This window comes from Macrosteles quadrilineatus, unplaced genomic scaffold, assembly GCF_028750875.1.
Source record: "Macrosteles quadrilineatus isolate MER2022 unplaced genomic scaffold, UCM_ALF_1.0 Scaffold_3__2_contigs__length_128488019, whole genome shotgun sequence".
Classification (NCBI taxonomy): domain Eukaryota; kingdom Metazoa; phylum Arthropoda; class Insecta; order Hemiptera; family Cicadellidae; genus Macrosteles; species Macrosteles quadrilineatus.
Window position 1 is genome coordinate 47,559,296 of NW_026542596.1, and position 22,606 is coordinate 47,581,901.

Genomic DNA, 22,606 nt, shown 5'->3' on the forward strand with positions numbered 1-22,606 from the left:
AGGGTGTAAGAATCATAGTTTAAAGCTGAAATAGGTACTTCCTTTAATGTAATGTTGGGATAATTGTTTAAGAAGATAGAAAATCGTGCAGTCATTAGGAGACAGTGGTTTGATTCAGCAGATGTTATTTTAAGATGAGTTACATGTTACATTACGTACACATCTATGTTTAGGCTGGAGGTAGACAAGGAGCATATGCAGCCTCTGGCAGCGGCTCGGTCGTACCCTCATCTGGACAGTTCTGATATGTACTACGCCCTGGACTTCAGTGACAGCCAGAGTTCTCCTCTCATACAGTAGCCGTCTGTCATGTCACCAAAGGTCCACCCCGCAAGCAGCAGACCTGCTTAGATACCTCACCTCGCAATGAGGTTTGAGGTTGCTTTTAAGGGTTTATTTTGACTATTCAATTCTGAAATACACCCAGCAGTCTCTGTGATTGGACATTGATTGTTCAATTTCAACAATTGTTATGACAATTTTTAAGGGGTTGGAAATGGTTTTTTAGCGTTGAGAACAATTAAAAATTGTTTTCGTAATGAGTTTTCTTGGCTCTTTGAATAACGTTTTTTTTAATTGTCAAATGTACGATTGATGCTATGCAATATAATGAAACGTTTAAGCGTAATTATAATAATTGAAACATGAAAAAATATCTCTTTGGAGTGTAGTGATCATTGTTTTATAAGGTAGATTTGATTACTTTGAATAATAACATAAATAACAACTAACTGATAACACTTATAGAAATATTCGCAAATTTAGACATTTTATATTTCCGCATTATGAAATCTATTGGATGACTTTTCTGCTATTATGCAAGAACAATCGTGAAAAACAAATTGGTGTTTGTTGACAGTACAATCTTACAATCATTTCAGTGATACAAAAAACTGGTGCTAACTTTGCAGCATACTTCCTAATAAGAGGGAGAAGATTTTAAATTGAAATTAAACAACTTGAGATCATTTGAAAGTAGGAAACCCTTTGTTATTGTTTGTTATATTTATATTTATTACATTTAATACTAATTGTATCTTTCCATTACTATTAAGAGACCATTACTTAATTATTTTTACAATTAAAACATTAAATGTTTTTGTATTTTTTAATTCAGAAAATCTTGTTTGTTCAGTTTTCTAAAGCAGTTACAAATTTATTTAAACTTCCAGAACTGTACAATATTAAAATCAATTTCGTTTTCTTATTTTAACCTGAACAATGAATCTGTTGGTCTGTGTGGTGGACTTAAGATAGTTCAGTACTGTTATGGTATAAGTCGGTTGGGCAATGTAGCGGTAATCGCAGGGATAAAGTATTGGTCTTGAACCAGCAACGTCTGACATTTCAGCCCAAGACAGTACCACTGAGTGTACAAGCTATTGAGCAAGTTATATGAACCTATGCACGTTTCACAGAGTTGCAAAAATGGCGCATTTCCTACAAAACTGCATGGGATGGTAAAAAGACTCTATCAAAAACTTAGGCAAAAATGGTGATGTATTTTAATGTATAAAAAAAAAACTCAATTACTCAAAAATGGCCAATAGGATAGTGAGTCATTTGAGTTTTTATTGTTGAGTTCCAGGTGTATGTAAAATTGTATTACTTTGCAATGGACTCTTTATCGTTTTCTTCTCACATAATATTATCTACAAGGTTAAAGGTTGTGATTTAAAATAGTATTTCTACCCAATTTATACCATTTCCCACCATCCCCACACGTTTATTTTTTTTTAAATTATGCAATAGTGTACTTTTAAATTACTAAATATATGTTTTTGTAAATATATTCATAAATTGTATATGAGGTTATGACGGAATTTTTAAACCGGTGTATATACTTTGAGATAATAAAACCTCGCTAATGCTCCTACACAGTTATACGTACGATTTCGACAAAGAAAAGTATATAATTTGAAGTTAAACATTGACAATGTGTGTTCTATTATTGATGTCTATATATAAATGGCCTAACATTTTATATTGTTGTTAACAAACTGAATGTTATTATATGTTGATGTTATAATTTTAAGTTATAAAAGCTTTAGTTTTTTTCAACTTGACACAGTTTTTGTTTACTAGGAGGTTGAGCCTATAGTCATTGTATTTTTAGTTGTGAAAGAAATCAAAGATCTAGCCGACTGTTTTGCCTCTGAGCCTCTAATGACAATAATTTAATATCTCACTCAAAATATTTTTGTTTTAAACTTTTTGGAATTGGTTTTATTTTCAAAAATGTATAAATTGCATTGAAGTATTATATTCCAAATCATTTGCTTTCAAACGATGAGTAAATAAATATCCTAGAACATCTAAACTACGGTACACAATGCCTAGTAGTACAAGTGGGATACAGATTTAGTTGAAATATACAATTTATCTTGTTTAAACCATGATGTAAAAACAGCTAGGTAACTAGGAGCAACGTAAACCAACAAAATAGAAGGAATTGAATATGCACATTAAATTTTCTTCAAAGCAATTATAAAAAAATTAATTAACCAATAATTATTTGTATCCACATTAATTTTAATTTGTTCACTCCCATCACTTTCTTTTAGAGCTTGGAATTATATTGTTAAAGAGTACAAATTAAATTGACGATGCCATTGTAATGTTACATTGAAAGAAATCTTTGGTGATGCCCCCTGCTATGCCACAAATTATATAAACTATTCACATCATATTGGTATAGCAGAAAAAAATATTATTATTTCCTTACAAGATGAATTGGATTGCTGATTAACCATACAGGGGATCTAATTAATTATAGTTATAATTAATGATCCTGTATATAAATAATGATTATAAGAGAAAACACTAGTATTAAAGCAATATTTGTTATTTAGAACACCGTTTTACTATTTAAGTATTTTTTAAAAATATTTATAGTTTTATTAAATTTTTATAACACCAATTAATTATTAATGCATGAATAATGCGCTCATAAATATTTCTGCAGAGTAAATAAGGTGCTTATTGTACTTGTATTTTACTACTTGTTTTATAAAATTATCTCGACTATTCTACATAACATAATATATTTCATATTTATTTATGGCAGTTAATAAACACTTCACACAATATAAACTTGAACATAAATAAATGACATTGTGTCATTTATGTAATTTCTAGCTAAACAGCACAAATAATATAAAGTCATGTTAAACTTTTATTTTTTCATATTGGTATTCTTGTTTTGCTCAAGTTGGGCATAAATACTTACCTTACTTTAGGCCATAATACTATATTAGGTAATAAGAATTTATTAGTGAATTGTTAGATTTTAAAATAAAAAGTAAAGTAGATATTTAAAAATTCATTATGTTTCAACTGTTCAATTGTTATTGTACCCTGCTTATAAGGATTTCCTTTGTTTTTGTAAAATGCCAGTTTAAACTACACTAAATTTCTTGTATTATTGCACTGTGTATGATTTTTTGCTTCATACACAAAAATACGAAAACATTATTTGTACTTACATAATTTTGAAACCTTATAATAAAAGTCAGTTAAAGTTTGTTTCAAACAATTATTTATATTTCTAATGCTGCTCAAATAGACGTAGTTGAAAATTTGTATACTGTTGTCTGTTAAAACTGTGCATCCCAGTGTTAAATATCAGTGTAATAATTTTAATTATTTAGCTAAGCTTTTGTCAATTATTGTGATCACTGTTCATGTATTTCTATCAGTTTGATATCACTTTGCTTTACGGAAACTCAATTCAAATTAAAAGAAAATAAATTACTTTAAAACAGTAGTGTGGAAGTTTTTATTTCAAGAATTCAGGATTAAAAAGATTCACAGAAAATATAGCTGACGTTGCAGTTACTGTTAGAAAAACTAAGCGAAAGACCCCCTTTAACTTCAGAAAAACATATTTTGGCTCTACTATGTCCTTTTGTAGATGAGATCAACATGTGAGAGAAAAACTGCAGTAGGTAAAAGAATAATTTATAATATTACATTATTTACACAATCCTACCGCTCATAGTCATAGTATAAAACATTACTAAATTCCCTTGCTAAATCTTCAATACTTATAAAACCTAATGTCAATGTTTATTATCCATATTATCAGGTACATCAATGTCCTCAACTACTTTCAGTTTATTGTGCAGTTCATTTATAGCTTCCTCTTCTTCTGGTATTGAATCACTAAAACACACAATAATAAGTTAATATATCAGCCATTTAAAGTAATAAAAACAAATAATAATATGTTTTTTTCAGTTTTCAAAATCTGTTTTCTAATGTTTTATTCACAACATATTTAGACTTGTTAGACTGATTTGTTAGGAGTTTTCGCTTGATATACAATTTGTGTGAGAGACATATCAATTTGTACCAATAGGCCTATTAATATACAAAAAATGCTTGTTTACTTTCAGGAGACAACAAAGTAATTTTTGATTTGGTGAAATTAATTCATAAGTTTACAGTTACATGATCATCTATAACAATAATACACCCACTACGGCAATCCTGCAGACTAAGCGAATTTCCATTTTGACTTTAATCAAAATATCCACCAACAAGCAAACTACAACAGGTTACTAATTCCCATAAGATCAGAATACAAATTTTAAATTTATATTTTTGTAAATTTTCTCTACAACCAATAACTGTACAAAAACAATTCAGGTACACAATATATTTTGTAAAGCTCTACAAAATGGTTTGGAGAGAAATTGTGAAATTCCATGTTTTGAGGGTCAAAAATGAGAAACACAAATTTTTATACCATATAACTGCGTTGCCATAGTCCAATCATATTGGTTCGCGAATTCGTTTGAATAAACGTATCTTTACATGTTAGAACCGAATTTCATCAAAATTTTGATAATTTTTACTTGAGTTATTGTTCTAACGGACACATAAAAATACTTATATGAATTTAAACGGATGCTGTTTTGGCATCTGGGGACATCAAAACAAAAAAGTTAATCGGTCATAAATTAGACAACAAACAAGGTAAATATAATAATTATTCTACTTATAAAATATATATACCATTTTATATTGGTCTATTGATTGAACATTTAAGACGTACAATGACTTACCTACGGTTTCGGTACTCCTCGATCGGCGTGTTCTTGCTGCTTTTTCGGTTTGACTGAGGAGACGTTAATGCAACGGTTTCGTTGTTTACCTAGTAACAATAATTAGATTCCCACATTCATTAATTATATTTAGAAGATATCCATTGTGTAAAAAATAAATTAGTATTGGGACTTTTCCTGATTTTAGTTAAATATAGTGAAATATGTAGATAAACATATTGAAGGGGAAATCCCCTGTAAAAAGAAGTCTTTCAAGAAATGCACTAGTGTTTTAGCAAGATATTGATTTTTATGTGCCATACGAAGTTTAAGTCAATAACGTTCAACAGATGAAGGAAAATACCATCCTGAATAAACATCACTAAACAGTCTACCAATTAATTTTAGAAATATTTATGAAGTTATTAGGGAATCTGCTTTCCTTATTAGACTTGTCAATTACATTTTATGATTGTAAAAAGTATGTTGATTGAAACATAATTTTAAGTAGGCAAATAATAAAACTAGTTTCTGTGTCATGGGTGATATTTTATCTAATTTCTCTACTGTAATCTGTTTTGTCTCTTTAAAATACTTTGTACAGTGATTTTATTTTTTCAAAATAAATTATGGTCATGCAACTTAGCTCTATGGATATGCTACAACCCAATGCAGGAGTGTTCAGGCAGTATTTAAGACGATGAGAATTTCATGCAAAGCTTCTTAAGCTCGTAGGTTTAATGAATATTCTAAAGGTGCTAAAACATCTTTGCAATTCTGTATATCTTTAGTGAGTTAGATTACATAACCAACCTACTGTTAATTAACTATACACTTTTCAACCTCTACACATTTGTTTGGTAAAAATCAACATTATTTCAAATTTTTAACTTCTTCACTCCTTATTATAATTAATTGTTTTTATGTTTGTCAATAGAAACCAGGTGAAAATCACTGGAGAGTATTGGCAATAAAATATATTTCTCAGTAACTAAATTGACAGAGTGTGTTCAGATGTACAGCAAGCATACCTTGGTAGTATGCCTTTGCAAAGGTGCTGGGGCTGGAGGTTTACTGTTAAGCTGAGGATTGGAGCTCTTGTGGATATGACCGAGCTCTATCGAAGACTTGAGCAAGTCAATCTTGGGACTGCTGTTTGCTCTAGTACGAGCTCGCGTGAGCTCTATCGTAGTACTGTTGCGTCTACTACTGTTAGTCCGGTAGAGGTCTAGGCGCGAACCTCTGTCCAATGACGTCAAGGATCCTCTATGGTTGAATCTTATCATCAAACTCAATCTTTCCGCACTCCTCATCTTTTCTTTTAACGTTTCTTCAAAATCGTCATCTTGATTGAGCCGTTCACCCTCTCCGTGATCTGAAATACCATTTCTTTCTTGCGTGTGACTTAATGTGTAGGGTGTTAGTAGTTAGTAAGATGTCACTTGGTTTTGAAAGTATTTAAAGGATGTTTTTCAGAATAATTTATTTATACACTTTGGTTTGATTTTTCTCTACTGTTCTATTGTAAGAGAAAAGGAATCTTAAGAATGAAAGGTATGACATGCAAACCAAACAAGATGAATATGATGTAGCTGCATGAAATGTAGTTGTCAATATTTTTTGTAATTCACACTAAAACTTGGAGAATATTATAAAATATGTTAGGGCGTTTTAGCAGAAATGAAACAGCAACAGCAACGGTTTGCTCGAGATATTTTCTGTTGTTGATGTACCGGGAACGCTGAGTGTTTTTAGTTTCTTTTAAAAAGTATAAGTAGTTTCATTCAATAGACAGAGTTTCTACTAACTCATGTTTCTCTTAACAAAATTTGTTTCAGGGGCCATTGGTTGTATATTTCTACTCTTAGTCTTAGTATTTGGTATTCTTAGAAAGCGGGGTGATCTTAAATCAGCTTAGAGGTGGCACTGAGCAAAGCCCAGTTCTGGTACTTCCGTACTTCAAATTTTTTTGAAAGAAGCGTCAAATCAAGATTGTTGATGTTTACAAGTGGTTTTCAAAAAAAAAATTCAAACAAATCCCAATATGAAAACTTTGAATGAACAAAATATGAATGAATGTCTAAATCCGGCAAAGCTGTTTGTAAGATTTGATAAGATTTTACCTGAAGGTTCCTCAATGCTTTTACTCGTGTGTGTCTCATTGTACTTGTGAAGCCAGAAGAAGTGCAGCATTCCGTACACGACGCCACTGATGGTTCCCAACAGTCCCATGATCTGGAAAGCTTCTCTGGTTCCGTAGGTTCCGATCAGTAGACCTCCGACAAAACTACCACTTCCTCGTCCTATTGTGAAACAAAGAAAAACATTCCAGAATTACTCCTTGTTGTCAAATAAAGCCATTGTGAGTTTGAATATATTGATATACTGATCTACACTATGATTCAGGCTGGTTTTGAGCAGGAAAAGGTGTTAGAAGTTTACAATTTCAAACCAGTTTGTTAAGTCAATTTTTTTTAATTTACTTTAAAATCAAACAGTAAACTTGCCTAAACTGAAGTGAGACATTCCCAAAACTCCAATGAGAGTTGCGAGTAGTGTTTTTGGTGCAATGATTGCACAATATGTTGCAGCAGCAACCCACATGAGGTGCACCGAGAGAGCTTCGATGGCCTCAAAAGGAAAACACCACCAAGCACTCCTGAAAACCAAAATAAGAATAATGTATTGGTCTTAAAAACCACAGCTCAATAGACATAGTCGACATTTAATTTATTAAACAATAACACAGAATAATTCAGACAACGTTTCAGTGCTCGTCTTCAAATCTGAAGGTTGCTGGTTTGGTCTAGAGCAAAATCGATTCTGGAATCAGATGTCATTTGACACTGGGCTATCAATTAACGATTCTATCTAACAAAAAGCTGTAAGTTACAAGACTGTTACATATGGTTTGGACAGTTCCATTTACGCAATATTAAATAATATTTACTTTTGGGCCATCAGTAACATTATTTGTATTATGATCCATACCGTGTCTGTTTTAGAATCAACTGTTTAGTTGAAACAGCTGACAACATTCTTTAATTCCTTTTAAATATGAAGAACTAGCTGTACCCGCGGGCTTTGCCCCGTTTAACTTCATATGTAAGCTCGTTCGCATGGCTCAATCATGTCCTGGTTGAAGTTCGTTCGCTGCGCTCACTTGCCTTCAGGTTAGCTTGTTCGCTACGCTAACTCGCCTCCAGGTTGAAGTTCGTTCGCTACGCTCACTGACGTCTTGATTGCAAAGTAGCTGTTGTCAAAAATAAAAATAAAAAAATAATAGTGCTGCACCCTGTTGGTAATCCTTGTAACTTTAATGCTATTGAACATCATAGAACAGAACCAACTTGTTTAATTGAAACAGCTGTTAAGATTCATTAATTCCTTTTAAATAAGAAAAACCATAAGGTTAACATGGGAAACTCCAGAGCCACTGGGGCGGAGCCCGAAAGCCCGATTAGAATAAAAACTACTTAGTTTTCCTATTTAATGCCCAAAGAATCGGTGTACCGAATTTCAGCCTCCTAGGTAAATGGGAAGTGGGAGAATTAGTGATGAGTGAGTGAGTGAGTCAGTCAGTGAGTCAGTGAGGGCTTTGCCTTTTATATATTTAGATACTCATGAGGTAAACATGGGTAACTACAGAGCCACTGGGGTGAAGTCTAAAAGGATTTTTGAGGTAACAATATGCCTACACATTAATCGAGAATGTGAGCTATCATCATGCCTAATTTCAGCCCAATCCGGCAAGGAAGCTAATGCAATATTGAACTTGATTGAAACAAAAAAAACAAACACACAAACTTTCACATTTATAATATTAAGTATTAGTATGATAGCGTGTCTGTTTTAGTATTCATGTTACCTATTTTAGAATTTTACATTTTTTTTTCAAGAAACAATACTTACTCTATGAAAGAATAGCCCATCAGTCGAGCAGCGTGAGCAAAAAATGCAATCACAATTATGTTGACATGACCAATTTTCTTTGTTATTCTTTCAGCCCCATAGAGGAAAGGAATACTGCTTAATGTCCCCACAGTGACTGTGATACCTGTATAGGAAAATATAAACAATAAGGAAATGATAACTCCCCTATTATCATAGAATTTAAAAGAATCTTATTTCCTATATTTTTTAAAAGTTAAGTTATGAAAGGTTTTTCATGTAAAATGTGAGCTTATGAGCTCCCGAAATGGTTGAGTTGTTATGTATGTTAAGAATGTTTTGTTATGCATATTGTAGTAGTTGATACCAAAGTTGTAAGTTTTAATTCTGTAAGATACAATACATATCCATTAAAAATTGTAACAATTGACAAAATCCTTATGATAGTATTTGAGAACTCATATAATATATAAATATAATCAACAATGGTGTAACTACCTGCTGAAGTCTAGACTTTTATTTTACTTACAGAATCAGCTGATCGAAAAAAAGTTTATGTTCTTGTTTCTGAATATTTTATGTATTTAAATACAAATATTTTTAGAAGCATGTCCATGTACAACCTAAAATTGGCACCAATTGTCCAGCTTCCCTGGGAAATTGGTTGCTGAATACAATTTAAGGGCTTAATAAGTTATATTGTTTACAATATTTAATTTTCCGACTGATAAAGTGAGCATTCTTTACGGTCCGTCACATTACTCGCCACCTGAGTGTCTAGTAATCTTTTCCCTCAGTTTATTAAACTGCTTTATTCAAAATTAAACTGCGTACAAACCGTTTCTTCAAACACCCGACACTTACCCAACAGATAATTCGGAGCACCAAGTTCCTTTAAGTAAAGAAACAAATACGATTCAATGAACCCCCAGCAGTTTCCGAGGAGGAATAAGAAGAAGATGAACATGATAACGTGAGGCAGTCTGAAGAGCCTGATCAAGTCTCTCATGATGTTGTCAGCTGGGACCTTGGCTCCTATAGGCATCAGCAGTAGCGAGATTGTGGAGATGATAAGAAGGGTGTCGTAGGTGTAGAATGCGGCCGAGTAGTCTGTGTAGCCTGGACAGAGCGGGAAACACAAGTAGTAAAATAACCTTTAAAAATACTTGACCTTGTACTATTTTTGGAAACTAAGAAGACATCCCATCTATATGGACCAGCTGTCGCCAATTTTTTTATTAAAAAAGAAGGTAGTTTTGTGAGTCAGGCACAGTGTGCACTATTGTCTAAAATAATGTTGTGTACCTTATTTTTTGTTACTGAGATAATTTACATGACATAAAACATGCTATAGCTTAACAATAAGTCAGTGCTAAAAAGTCTGCATATACAACAGAAATTAGTAGTTTATACATGAGTGAAAATTTAAAAACGTACGTTTTCATGTCCCTGGCCTTTTACTTCGTAGATACTGGAGTTATAGTTTATTATTATGTGTTTTAATATTTTTTGGGACGGGGGCAACATGTTACACACATTTATTTGGTTTTAAATAGGATCTAGGTATTTTTTTCGTATTTTTAAAGTCTCGAAATTCACGACCATGACGTGTCCCTAGGGTACATTTTCCAACTTTCACGCTGTTTTTAGACTAATAATTCATGCCGAAATATATAAAGCCATATGTTTATGTCATCAATGGTTATTAAACTTACAAAAAAGGAGCATATTATAATTTTATTGTCATTGCAGACTGACTACCATGACAAAATAAGTCTGTCCCTCGATTTGGCGTCACGACCATTTGGGAAAAATTTTCAACTTTGGAGCACGACAGTGGCAAGCCTGGCGTCGATGGAGTCAGTTGGTTTTATAGACTAGTTCGGGGTGTACGTCAGGATTGTAGTGCCGGTCGTTTTGAGTTGAAAGGAGGAATTACAAGATTAATAAAGGAAAGATTGTGTTTTTTGTATTTTTGGTGTGTCCATGACCGTACGTAGTCATTCGATGAAGTAGACATGGTGTTAATTTTTGTTTATAAGACATTTCAATTGCTAGATTAACCTAGAAGTCCACTTTGTATCCTCGAACATGAGGTGCAGGGCTACCGCCAGAACAGAGCCAAATAACACGTAATTTCACGACCAAAGTTTCACGACCATCGCGGTTTTTTTCACGACCAATCCAGCCTTATGGATTATAGTGTGTTTGGTCGTGACAATAACTTTAATATAATTGTAAATTGAACAGTTAAGTTCAATTGAAACACATAGTTTTATTATAACTAACAGTCTAATTGAAGGATTGTTTAGAAAGATTTTGATTATTCCAGAGAATTCACGACCGTACCGCTTGTCCCTGACCATCACGTTTATGATTTCTATCATAAAAATTTCAAAAATTAAAATATCGTCATATTTCAATGTTTTATACACAAAAGAAGCACACCTCTATACAAACATAACGATTTTTTGGGTCTCAGGTAAGTTTTTTCGGAGTTATACAAACTTAAAAAGATTTATTGGCTTTTTTCTATTTTTTTAGTTTTTTTTATTTTTTTCTAGAAAGACCAAATATACCAAAAGCTCAGTGACCTTTTTATTGTATAATGGTCATAAAAGTAAATTAGTTTATAGCAAAACATAGTTATAAAAATAATATTAACTATTTTTAATATTCATTTAAACGTCCGTTATGGTCGTGACAGGATTTTGTGTTTTTCTACGAAAGATGCTCTTTAAAAAGAAAACTACCAAAGATATTGCGTTACCATGGACATTTTATGAAACTTCAAATGTTAATGAAATAAAAAAAATAATAAAATTTTTGAAAAAAGGGGAAAAAAATTTGCAAAGTGCTTTTCCTGAAAACGTACGTTTTTAAATTTTCACTCACATACGCAATCTGCCAATTGCTCAGAATAACTAAGTACATTTTGATTAAGAAACTGGCGACAATTTTAACATGGGGATGAAATGTATAGTTCTATCAATAGTCTAAGCCACTAATACTAGGATAAAACCCGGTAGCCTATGGATCATAAACATAATCAAATGGCGTTGTTGGCCCGACCCTATACTAAGCATTAACATATGTTTTGGCAGTTCCGTTTAAGCAATGGTAAATAATGTTTATTTTCAGGCCAAAAACATAATTTGTTTATGTTTATGGTCCAAACCAGTTCTTTTCAAGTATTCGTGGTCTAAGCTTTTGGATAGTTAAGTAAGTAGACATCCCATCTAAATGGACCAGAGCTGTTTAGCTTGAATATATCAAACCATACAGGAACTAACAATAATGTAATAGCATAGATAAAACATACTCCTTTAGTAGATATCTCATCCTAATGGAACAGCTGAAGCCCATTTTATTGTTAGTTCTGTATGTTACACTGTAGAGGTCGTGTTTTATTTACAATCTGTTCCTAGTTATTTCAGTCATTTAAAAAAAAACCTCGTTAAACCAAATAATAGACTATCCAATCATAAACAATAACTCGTCCCCTAGTTATACAGGGTGTTCAAAAAAGGTGGTGACATATTTTACCTAGTGATACATTAGGTGAAAATAAAGAGAAAATCACGTACAACATTTTTTCCAAAGTTGCTTCGTTAAGCAGATATCAGCCATTTTGTATTTTTTACATAAACATTTTTATCTTTGGACTTTTTCAACCAATCTTTATAAAACTTGGTATGTATGTTAAGGTAGAAGAGACCCATGTTAGAAAAATATCATTTTGATTCAACTTAAAATTTCAAAATAGCCACCATTTTGCAATTTTAAGTTGAATCAAGATGATTTTTTTCTAACATGGGTCTCTTTTATCTTAACATACATACCAAGTTTTATAAAGATCTGTTTATGTAAAAAATACAAAATAGCGGATATCTGGTTAACAAAGCGATTCTGGGAAAATTTGATTTTATCTTTATTTTGGCCCAAGGAATCAATAGGTAAAATAAGTCCCCACCTTTTTTGAACACCCTGTATAACCAAACAGTACAGGTAAAATCAAGAAATTTAACCTAAAACAATAGAAACAAAATTTTGTCGACACTAATGCCCAGTGTCACCGTACATGAACTAGACACGAAAAACAAGCTTCAACACATTTACAATGGGATGAGAAACTTGTGTTGGTAAGTCTATAGTAATAATATGCTTGAGATTACTTGTGTAGCTTTAAAACAGCAATCAAAATTTTAAACTTTTACCTTTGCTTTTACCCAGTTTATAGCACTTTTGCTCTTCGAAACCAGCTGTTTAAAGCTGTGTAACGATCAGTAAGAGGTTGACCAGTTTAAAAACTTTATACAGACAAATCAACCTGTCTAGATAGTTTAAAATATATTCTGCTAACCTAATTTTCGACTCTTAAAGTCAATTAAGACACCAGTAAGAGGAGAAAACACAGCCATGCCCAACGTGGAGAACAAGCGCTCTCGTCCGAACTCTCCTCCGTATTTCTGAAAGCAGAATAAAAAACGTCACTTGATGCATTTCCACTATTAGAGTTGAATGATGGATTCTGATCTGATAATCAAACTGTAATGGGACTGGAAATGGTATGGAATTACTGTACTGAAAATGTCTGATTACCAGAAATAATACTAAACTTTTGGGCACTCTAAATATAAAGTTTACGCATTATTGAAAAAGAATATGCACATGAATGCTTGTAGTGCAGCGACTCAAAGGAAAAAAAACTGATCATCTGCTATTCGACTGCAATTATTTTCTTGAGGTTAAACGGGCAATTGAGTAAGAGGGAGTCATCTTCCTAAGGAGGAGCTGATCAGTGGAATTAAGACATTTTATCGTGTTTCTGGACATTGAAGGTCTCTAAAAATATCGACTGACTGGTGTGCGCAACATTCGGCAATCTGTATAACACGCCTTAGGATCTCAGCATTTCCCTTCCAGATATATGGATAAACATTGTTTACCGAATACAAAAACTATTTGAATTAGTATATTAAATCCAGCGTGAAGCTGTAGGCCTATCGGAATATTGTAAAGTATAACTTACACTTTAAAAAAACTAAGGACTTCCTTCATTCCACAAGCCATTCATTAAAGGCTAAACAGTCAGGACTCAATTGACCAATATGTAATTAAGTACAGTAATGAACTTCTTCTGCCAAATAATTCCCAAAATATTCACTTCAAGGACTGTAGAATCGGACTGTACAACTGAACTGAAAAAAACTTGACACTCCTGCCACAACTGGAATCAAATTCCAGTACTGTACAGATAACAGCTGATGAATCAACCAGACATAAGATTATTGAATGTGGTTAGCGTCCCTACATGAGATTAGTTAGAAGCTAGTGGTCAGCGACTTGGCTTAAAATACCTACATTGTATGGTCGCCATTTCATAAGAAAGTATTAAAGCGTCTTGGACTTTAGTGCGGGAGGGATGGGTACAATTGCCGCACATCCACAACACATTGGGTTTGGTCTGCTTGCCCAGCGTTTAAGTACACTGTACATTACTACATCGTTCTGTAAAAATGCTACCGGCTTAGTCATAACGTAAATGTAATTGAAATGACCTGGATCATGGTGAGAGCGATGGGATCCATCACTGTCACACTAGCTGATAACATTGTAGTTCCAACAAATCGCAGGAAGAAGTAGAGCCAGAAGACGTGAGGGGCAGACTCCTTGTAGTCCGGAGGGCAAACATCTGGGCCACCATCTCTGGAAACAATGTACATCAGTATCATGGCAATTTGTAGACACATTTACTAAGTTACAGTAGAAGTTAGGCAGGTAATCCTTTAGGTGAGAGCTTTGTAGGTTTGAGGTATGAATTGGACATTAGCCAATGAATGTTAGAATTACGGAGTGAGTTGAACAATCAAAGTGTCAAGTCACTGAAATTATAATTTTACTTTGTATCTCTTAATTGTTTTAAAGCTATAATAACAGTGTAAAATATCTATTACTGTAACTCAGAAGTTCCCTGTTTCCTTCTCACCTGAACATACACTTCTGCACCATGCAGTCCGCGGCAAGCTCTTTGAGAGTTTTGTACGTAGCGTCAATCGTTAGGTTTGACGACAACACGACACCACCACATCTCAAGTCTTCATTCTCCAGAGCTGCAAAATTGACGCCTGCTTTGACGAGGAGGTCTTTACTAAAATGCTGCGTGAAGTTGGTCACATCTTCGTCCTCATCTGGTAATTTTGATAGTCCTAAAGTTAAACAAAAAGATTCTGATAAAATGTTTGTATGATTGGTCATAACTAAATTTTAATCTTCAGGAGTATACGATTAAAATTAATCTGAGCTAACTGTAGATGTTGAGCCAAAGCAATCATTTTGAGGACATCAACTCCATCAAATATCTTAAACAGTATACTTTAAGTCATGATTGATTTGAAATTTGAATACATTTATTTTGAATACTGATTCATGTTTATACAAGATTTAAATTTTTTTAAAGGGAGAGGGGATTTGTGCTCTAGATAATTATTGTTACAGTGATTTCAATGACCAGAATCAAATCACCATTTCGTATAATATCATAGACTTTACAAACAGCTGAATGGATTCTAACGAAACTAATATTTACCCAAGTTCTCAATGGCTTCTCCGAGATCTGGATGCATCGTGACCAGGATGTTTATTGCTTGTTGAATTGTTTCATTCTGCTTCGGTAAATTGATAGTCTGGAAGGAAACCGTGGCTTCAGGAACGGTAGTATCAAGACCAAAGAGAGACGGGCTTGAATCGTTCAGCAATAAAAACTGTGCCCTGTCAGATCTGGTCCCGTTGCCGAATTGGAATTTTCTGAAATTAAAATAGATGGATGTTAACCCCTTTTAGCGAATTTCCCTATAGGGAAGTAGCTATTACCGTAGGTGGCATGGTAAGACTTAGGCCCGGGAACTACTGTATTTACTTTTTCATTTTGATGTCCCCAGAGGCCAAAAACACCATTCGTTCAAATTTTTATATATGTATATATATATATATAGATTTATATATATATGTGTCCATGAACACGATAACTTGAGTAATCTTTGTCCGATTTTGATGAAATTTGGTTTGAAGGTGTAAGGTGGGATAAACTTGACGAACCAGCAAGATCGGACCATGGGAATGGGGTTTTATGGGGTAAAAATGGGGTTTTCAAATTTTTGACCCTTAAAACATAAAATTTCCCAATTTCTCTCTAGACCTTCTTAAAGAGCTTTTAAAAAAAATAATTCAGTATATCAAAGTGTTTTTGTACGATTATTGGTTACGGAGAAAACTAAAAAATATGTAAATTTAAAATTCCCATGTTATTCTTATGGAGAATATTGTAAAATGTTGTAGTATGCTTGTTTATGGATATATTTTGATCAAACTTGGAAAATTTGTTAATTTTATACTAAGCTATTTTACTTAAAAACACACTTTATTAGTTTCCTTTTAGCAGAAAACCTAGGTACACGTTAAACCTAATGTTATATAAATAGATTAATTGCAGGCAAGTGGAAATTCGCTTAGACGGCAGGTTTGCTGCGGCGGGGGTATTTGTATATTATATTTGATAAAACTATGATAAAGTGATTAGGGGAAACTAATTTCATCGAATTAGAAGAGCCAACATTTTTGTAAGTAAATAAGTCAAATAAATTAATTGTAAGTAAAGTATCGTTTTGTAAACAAATATAAACATATCATTTTATGAAAACCACAATTATTAGTAAAAAAACCCAAGAAAGGACTTTTTATTTTGACATTACCTTGTGCTGTTTTTCTTCTTTTTTCCAGGTACAACTGTAAAATTCATGAGGTCAACATTTTGATGAGGTGGCACTGGTTTGCAGTTTGGTTGCTGTAAATGCATAACTTTTATAAGGATAACACAAATATTTTCAATACTATAATTTATTCTTTACATGAATTGAGCAATAATATTTTGTAATTATTTATTTTCCTATTAGAGTATATTTATCATCATTCTGTACAGAAAGTGATCTAATTTAAACAGCCGCTGTAACTAGACGAGTTACAACGCGAACCACTTACTTGCACGACTAGATGTTGACTGAGATGTTTCTGCAGGCAAATACCAAATTTACTTACCGAATAGCCCTCGTAACAGAAAATAATATTAAATATTGAAGACTTCTTGACATGATTGCATTGCGTTGTTATCAATTTCGTTAATAAAATAACACTACTGTAACAGACCTACAGAAAATATAAAATCTTCGAATATCACCAAAATAAGTCATCCCATACCCATGAAAAAGACTACCAAGGTAAGCTGAAAGGACAACTAATTGTATACTACAGTGTCTTTTATGCCACATCAACTATTGTACTATCAATAGCACACTCTGAAAGTTTATCTCTCAATTAAATTCTATTTGAGTATAAATTGGCAACAGCTGGTCCATATACATTAGATGTCAATTCAGAATTCCAAAGTCAATGATTAAACTCCCTATAAAACCTGTAGCTAACGATACTTAGCTTACGTTTTTGTTGGAGCAGACGATGGGAGGTCGCGGAGGAATGTTGGGGAAGCTGCGTTGGTAGACGCCGTCGTGAGAGATGTTCTTACGAGGCTGGCGGAGACAGTGGTCCACGCAGTCGTGCAATACTAAGGACAGCTGTTCTTCATCAGGACACTCTCTACTAGGACAGGGACTCCACCACACCTGGACAGCAACCATAAATACCCACACTGAAAATTGAGTTTGACCCCTTTTATTCAAAGGATGGCCAAGAATTAAGGTTTTTTTTAAAGGGGGTGGAGTTTAGCTGCTGCATCCTTGGGTAAGTTTGAGCCCATTTACTAAAGATACATAATAAATGTCAAACAACATGTCCTCATGTTTTGTATCCATTAAGGACTTCTTTAGACAGTTTGTTGAAAAGTTTAAAGAGAAACATTATTTTAAATTCAAAACTGGAGTAAACTTCAGTCTTACTAGTTGTGGCCATCGTATAAAAAAGGCTAAACACTATGGTGCCAAGTAACATACACACAATAAGAAAATAAGAATTTATTTGAACTAATGGAGAAAGTCTTGAACAATGTAATCAAGACAGAAGGTTGCGGTTTTTAAAGAATAGGTTAGAAGGATATGGCTATAGGGGGAGAAAGTAAAATATCAGAAATCAAGTGGGATTACCTCAACTTTCTCTGTCGAAGGATCCCTCATGATGTATGCTGCAGGAACTTCCCCAGGTATCTCCATTTGAGGAATCAACATGAGGGAATGATGGAACACTAGGTTGAGAACCAATGAGAACAAGACTACCGGCTTGTAGTGACCGAACTTGTCTACAAGGAAACCTGAAATAGGCATATTATTTAGTTCATTATGTAATATTTTGCTGTAATGTTAAATGACTTCTATCTAATGTCAAGTGATTCTGGGGGATACAGCTGGTCTAGTGGTAGAACTTTGGACTTCAGTCTCTGAGGTTCCAGGTTCAAATCCTGCCAATTTACCAACGGATTTTATGCAAGTGGTAGTGCTGCAACTTGCAGGTCTAGCCTGAAGTAATGTGCAAAGGGATGGCAAGTCCAATTGAGTTTGCATGGAGTGGTTGTAGGTTATAAGGTATGGCACTCTGCATGAAGGCCAAATCGTCAGTGAAGGTTAGTGTAAACGCTTAAAAATAGCGCTGTGCGCTTAAACGCGCAGTGTTTTAAATATTTGCTTGAGGGTTTTGTCAAGCTTAACACGGTCCTCGCCAGAAGACAATGATTCTACAATAAGTTTTGCTGCTCAACCAGAATCACCATCATCATGGTTTTAAAATCTGAACCTCTAAATTACTCATTTGCCAACAACTCATTTGATAAATAAATGCTTACACAATTGGCCATCTCTTTATTAATTAAAAACAAAATTGAAATGGTGTGGACTCACAAAAAGTACTTAATACATTATTTAAATGTTGAAAGTGTTTTACCTTACCAGTAACTGGAGGGCTGAGGAAGGTGGTGAGGGGCAAAGCCAGGTACACAATTGCAATCTCCTCCACTGTAAGGCCTATACTCTGCATGTGAATAGTTAGGAATGGCAGAAGTGACCCGGTGGCTAAAACAAAACATTTTGTAAGAAGATAGTGAAATTCATCCTCATTAAAAACTGTCTTACTTCCTCTTCACCGCCACTGTTTGAAAGCTAGATTTTCTAGGCGTGGAAGCAAAGTACGGAGAAGCGATTTACATGGCAGTCCGTTTTGCTTCTAGGAAAACAGTAACATTAAATTACCTGAGAAAAGAGAAAAGCTGACCCAACTCCCTGCGTTCCACGCCTAAGAAAACCCAGCTTGAAGACTGGATCCATCAGCTAAAATTACCTTTATGGTGAGTTAAATGTATAGTGCAAAACCTGTGTATCAAATAGCTTTGACAATCTTGAAAATTTCCCTTAAACAATATTTTGAGTTAAAAATTTGTTATTTCAACAAGCAAAGATAGGGCCACCTGATCCTTTATTATTCTTAACCTTAATTGGCTACATAAAGAACAAATACCCCCGCCGCAGCAAACCTGCAGATTAAGCAAATTTCCATTTGCCTGATTGGATTGACATTAAAATATATCCTTAAAAATAGGCTATCACATTTATTCCCTATTTAAATAGCATTAGTTTAACGAGTACTTAGGTTTGCTGCAACAGGGAGGGTAAAGACGTAACATGTTAATAATTTAGTGTGAATAAATGTTTTTAGGGTCAAAAGTTGAAAAAAAACTATTAAAAAAAACCCTATAAACACCTGTTCCTATGACCTATAGTCCCATCATGCTGGTTCGCAAACTCGTTCAAATAAATGTTGGTTTACACGTTTATACCAAATTTCATCAAAATCTGATCATTTTTGCTCGAGTTATCGTGCTAACGGACACAAATATATATAGGTAAGTTACGGTATATGAATTTGAACAGGTGGTGTTTTTGGCCTCTAGGAACCTCAAAACGAAAAAGTAAATCGGTCCCGGGTCCAGGTCTTACGTATGAGTACTACGGTAATAGCTCTTTCCTTATATGGGAAATGCGCTAAAACAAAACTTACACCTTTAAATAAAGAATTACTTTAAAAATGACTCACAGACGGAGTCAGTAATTTATCAAGCATACAAACGCCCCTGGGACTCACCAGCCAAGGGCATTCGCTCTAAGTGTACAATTTATACAGTAACACCACAAACTAGGGACGACTATAACGCATCAGTATGGAGATAGGGGAAATTGTTGCATTTTCATCCTTGTAGAAACAAGTATACTTCTCCCAACATATCAATATAGGGGCTGTCTATGATTTAAACATTTTAGTTTATTAAGATAGTGACAAGTCACGTTACAACTAGGCAATTATTTATCCCAGTTAAAATTATTGTTGTTTCACATGCAATAATTTTGAATCCAAGACACCTGTTCAAAATCAAGTAAATAAATTTAAAGTTAGGTTTAGATTTTTTTAACTTGAAGAAATGGTCATGGAAATAGTCATACCAATAAAATGTTATTCGAAATTTTATTTTTGTACACAGTGAAATAATATTTTTAAACAAAACTCCAACAGTTCTATGATTTTGAATCATTTATGTAGCGTAAACCATACAAATCAAAACTTAAATATTAACCTATGAACAAATAAAAATGAGACTGGTTCATTTAAAACCTTAAGGTCCACGGACGGTAGGAAAAATATCAGAAGTGTCAAAAACTACCCGTGCCCCACAAGCCGCCAAAGATCCAGACATTTTTAATGGAAGTACTGCTACGTGTTTCTATAAGTTGTTTTAAATATACCAGCTGATGTAAAAATTTTGTATTTCTTTGTTTAATGATTTTAGTGTTCTGTTTTTAAGTTAGAATTACAATGGTAATCCAGTGTTGAAATGTATCGCTTACGGGGAAGACCACGACTACGAAGGAGAGTATTTTAGGAATGGTGCACAGCATAGAGAATGGTTAAGGCCAAATTACAACGGAGGTGAAGGGCAGCAATTGCTGCAATGGGCTCCTAGTAATAATTAATTTACGGTGGACAAAATCACATTCTTAACAAAAATACAGCACTCACCTCCATACATCATGAATAGTGTGACTTTCAACATAAACAAATTAGGGTTAATATTGAACTTTTCACAGTAAATTTCAAACCGGCTCCGGTTTAGATGAACTGGTTCCTTCTCTTCATCAGCCATTGTCAATCCTGTACAATACTCCGTGTTGTAGAGGGTTTAGCAGGAGTGTGTTGAGGTATAATCTAGAAGCCTCAATCTTCTGCTCAAAGTTTGCACTGGAAAGATAAACCGGTTGTAAATCCCTCCGCCATTGTGGTACAATGTATTTATGATAAGGGAATATTTGAGGTTTTGCTGATTACAAATTTTGCAGATGATAAGGAGGACTCTGGGTTGAGATTGTGTCAGGGCTAATGAATTAAATATTGTAAGGATTAGTTTTGCAAGAAATGTGAGTTTTATTGATTTTTGTTAGGGTATCAGCCTTACCTGAATGGGAAAGTCCACCCCAAAATCACCAAATTAAACCTCTCTACACCAAAGTATGAATATTTTACTGTCACTCTCAACCAAGAAAGATGTTGAAATTGGGCGTGTTGATGGTCTAGTGGGATCATCACACTTTGGGAAGGAAATAAGTTAAAAGTATCCTTAATACCAAGCAAGAATTATTCTTTTTCTTCAACTGCCTTTGCATTGATCTAAATACTACTCAATTTTGATTGTTTTAATCATATACACTATTGATCTTTTATCAAAGCTCGATACCAAAAGTTAGTTTGGAGATTAGATCAATACTTCAGACACTATTTACTGTATATAAAAAATATCAGTTTAAAAAATGTTTAATAAAATATTTCTCTTTAAGTACCAGTAAGTAATAATGAAACATACCTTTTATTCCAAAATAATAGTCCCACTGACATAATGTCTTCTTCTAGAAACCTCACAACACAAAGCACATGGCCAGTCCAAATTCATTGCAGTTTGTTGGATTCAGAACTATTTACAAGTCCAATTCATACTTTGGATCAAAGGAGGCAAGGACCGACCTTTTTCACCTTGTTACGTGCTCTAACTTGACACTATGTTCTCGATTGTTCAGTGAGTGCTATGACACCGTTTGGACTGTTCTTATCTTTATTACAGAAAATGTGGACTTCTGATAAAGATCTGTTGTGTTGTCAGTCGATATTTGAAGCTAATCTAAAATTATCACATGACTAACGTCATGAATGACAAAATTAGGAACTCCAAAAAATACAATATTAGTTTACTATAAAGCATATAGCAAATTTCCCTAAAAGTAACTGTTACAGTATAGTCTTCATGTTGAGGTTCTGCACATTTTGTTTTAGGATTTCAGAGGGAGAACACACTATTTTATGTTCAAACAAATAAATAAATATTCATTTGCCTAGCTGTATATCTGTTGGATAGAGAACTGTTGTAAAATAACCAACTTTTTATGAAATTTGTATTAATATGCAAACCTAATCCATTTGCAAAACAAAAAACACCACATTTCATAATTAGATTATTCTCTATAAAAAGTTACGGTTTCAATAAAGTACAATATAATTTTTTAGAGAATGTGAAAAATAATTGTATTGATGAATTTTGCTAATTTCCAACGTAGTCTGTATTGTTAGAACTA

The 22,606-nt window shown here is 33.5% G+C and overlaps 2 protein-coding genes across 3 annotated transcripts in view; one reads left to right on the forward strand and one right to left on the reverse strand.

Annotated features, from left to right (window-relative positions):
- The window catches only part of LOC128989176 (delta and Notch-like epidermal growth factor-related receptor), a 39,656-nt gene extending 35,490 nt beyond the window's left edge, over positions 1 to 4,166 (forward strand). Inside the window, exon 14 of the mRNA XM_054411047.1 lies at positions 174 to 4,166. Within this exon, the coding sequence (XP_054267022.1) occupies positions 174 to 300 (127 nt within the window). The 3' untranslated portion in view covers positions 301 to 4,166. The remainder of the gene's footprint in view (positions 1 to 173) is intronic.
- On the reverse strand, positions 3,944 to 22,046 carry LOC128988671 (uncharacterized). Of its 2 annotated transcripts, XM_054410184.1 has the most exons (17): positions 21,844 to 22,046; positions 21,006 to 21,224; positions 18,887 to 19,009; positions 18,092 to 18,255; positions 17,432 to 17,614; positions 16,691 to 16,782; positions 15,529 to 15,746; positions 14,929 to 15,148; positions 14,501 to 14,648; positions 13,303 to 13,408; positions 9,804 to 10,058; positions 8,961 to 9,105; positions 7,556 to 7,707; positions 7,172 to 7,351; positions 6,080 to 6,423; positions 5,070 to 5,158; positions 3,944 to 4,164 (listed from the first exon to the last, which is right to left on the reverse strand). In XM_054410184.1, exons 2-17 carry the CDS (start codon positions 21,127 to 21,129, stop codon positions 4,062 to 4,064), a joined length of 2,646 nt encoding a protein of 881 aa, XP_054266159.1. In that variant the 5' UTR covers positions 21,130 to 21,224; positions 21,844 to 22,046; the 3' UTR covers positions 3,944 to 4,061. The 2 variants fall into 2 exon arrangements, with proteins under 2 accessions (XP_054266159.1, XP_054266161.1); XM_054410186.1 differs by lacking the exon at positions 6,080 to 6,423.
- Between the last annotated feature and the right edge of the window lie 560 nt (positions 22,047 to 22,606).

Coding starts and splice junctions, on each gene's coding strand:
- LOC128988671 (XM_054410184.1), bottom strand. CDS start 21,129: ATGGCTGATGAAGAGAAGGAACCAGTTCATCTAAACCGGAGCCGGTTT. Junction 18,256..18,886: donor CCTCAGCCCTCCAGTTACTG/GTAAGGTAAAAC, acceptor TGCCTATTTCAG/GTTTCCTTGTAGACAAGTTC. Junction 4,165..5,069: donor GAGGAGTACCGAAACCGTAG/GTAAGTCATTGT, acceptor TGTGTGTTTTAG/TGATTCAATACCAGAAGAAG.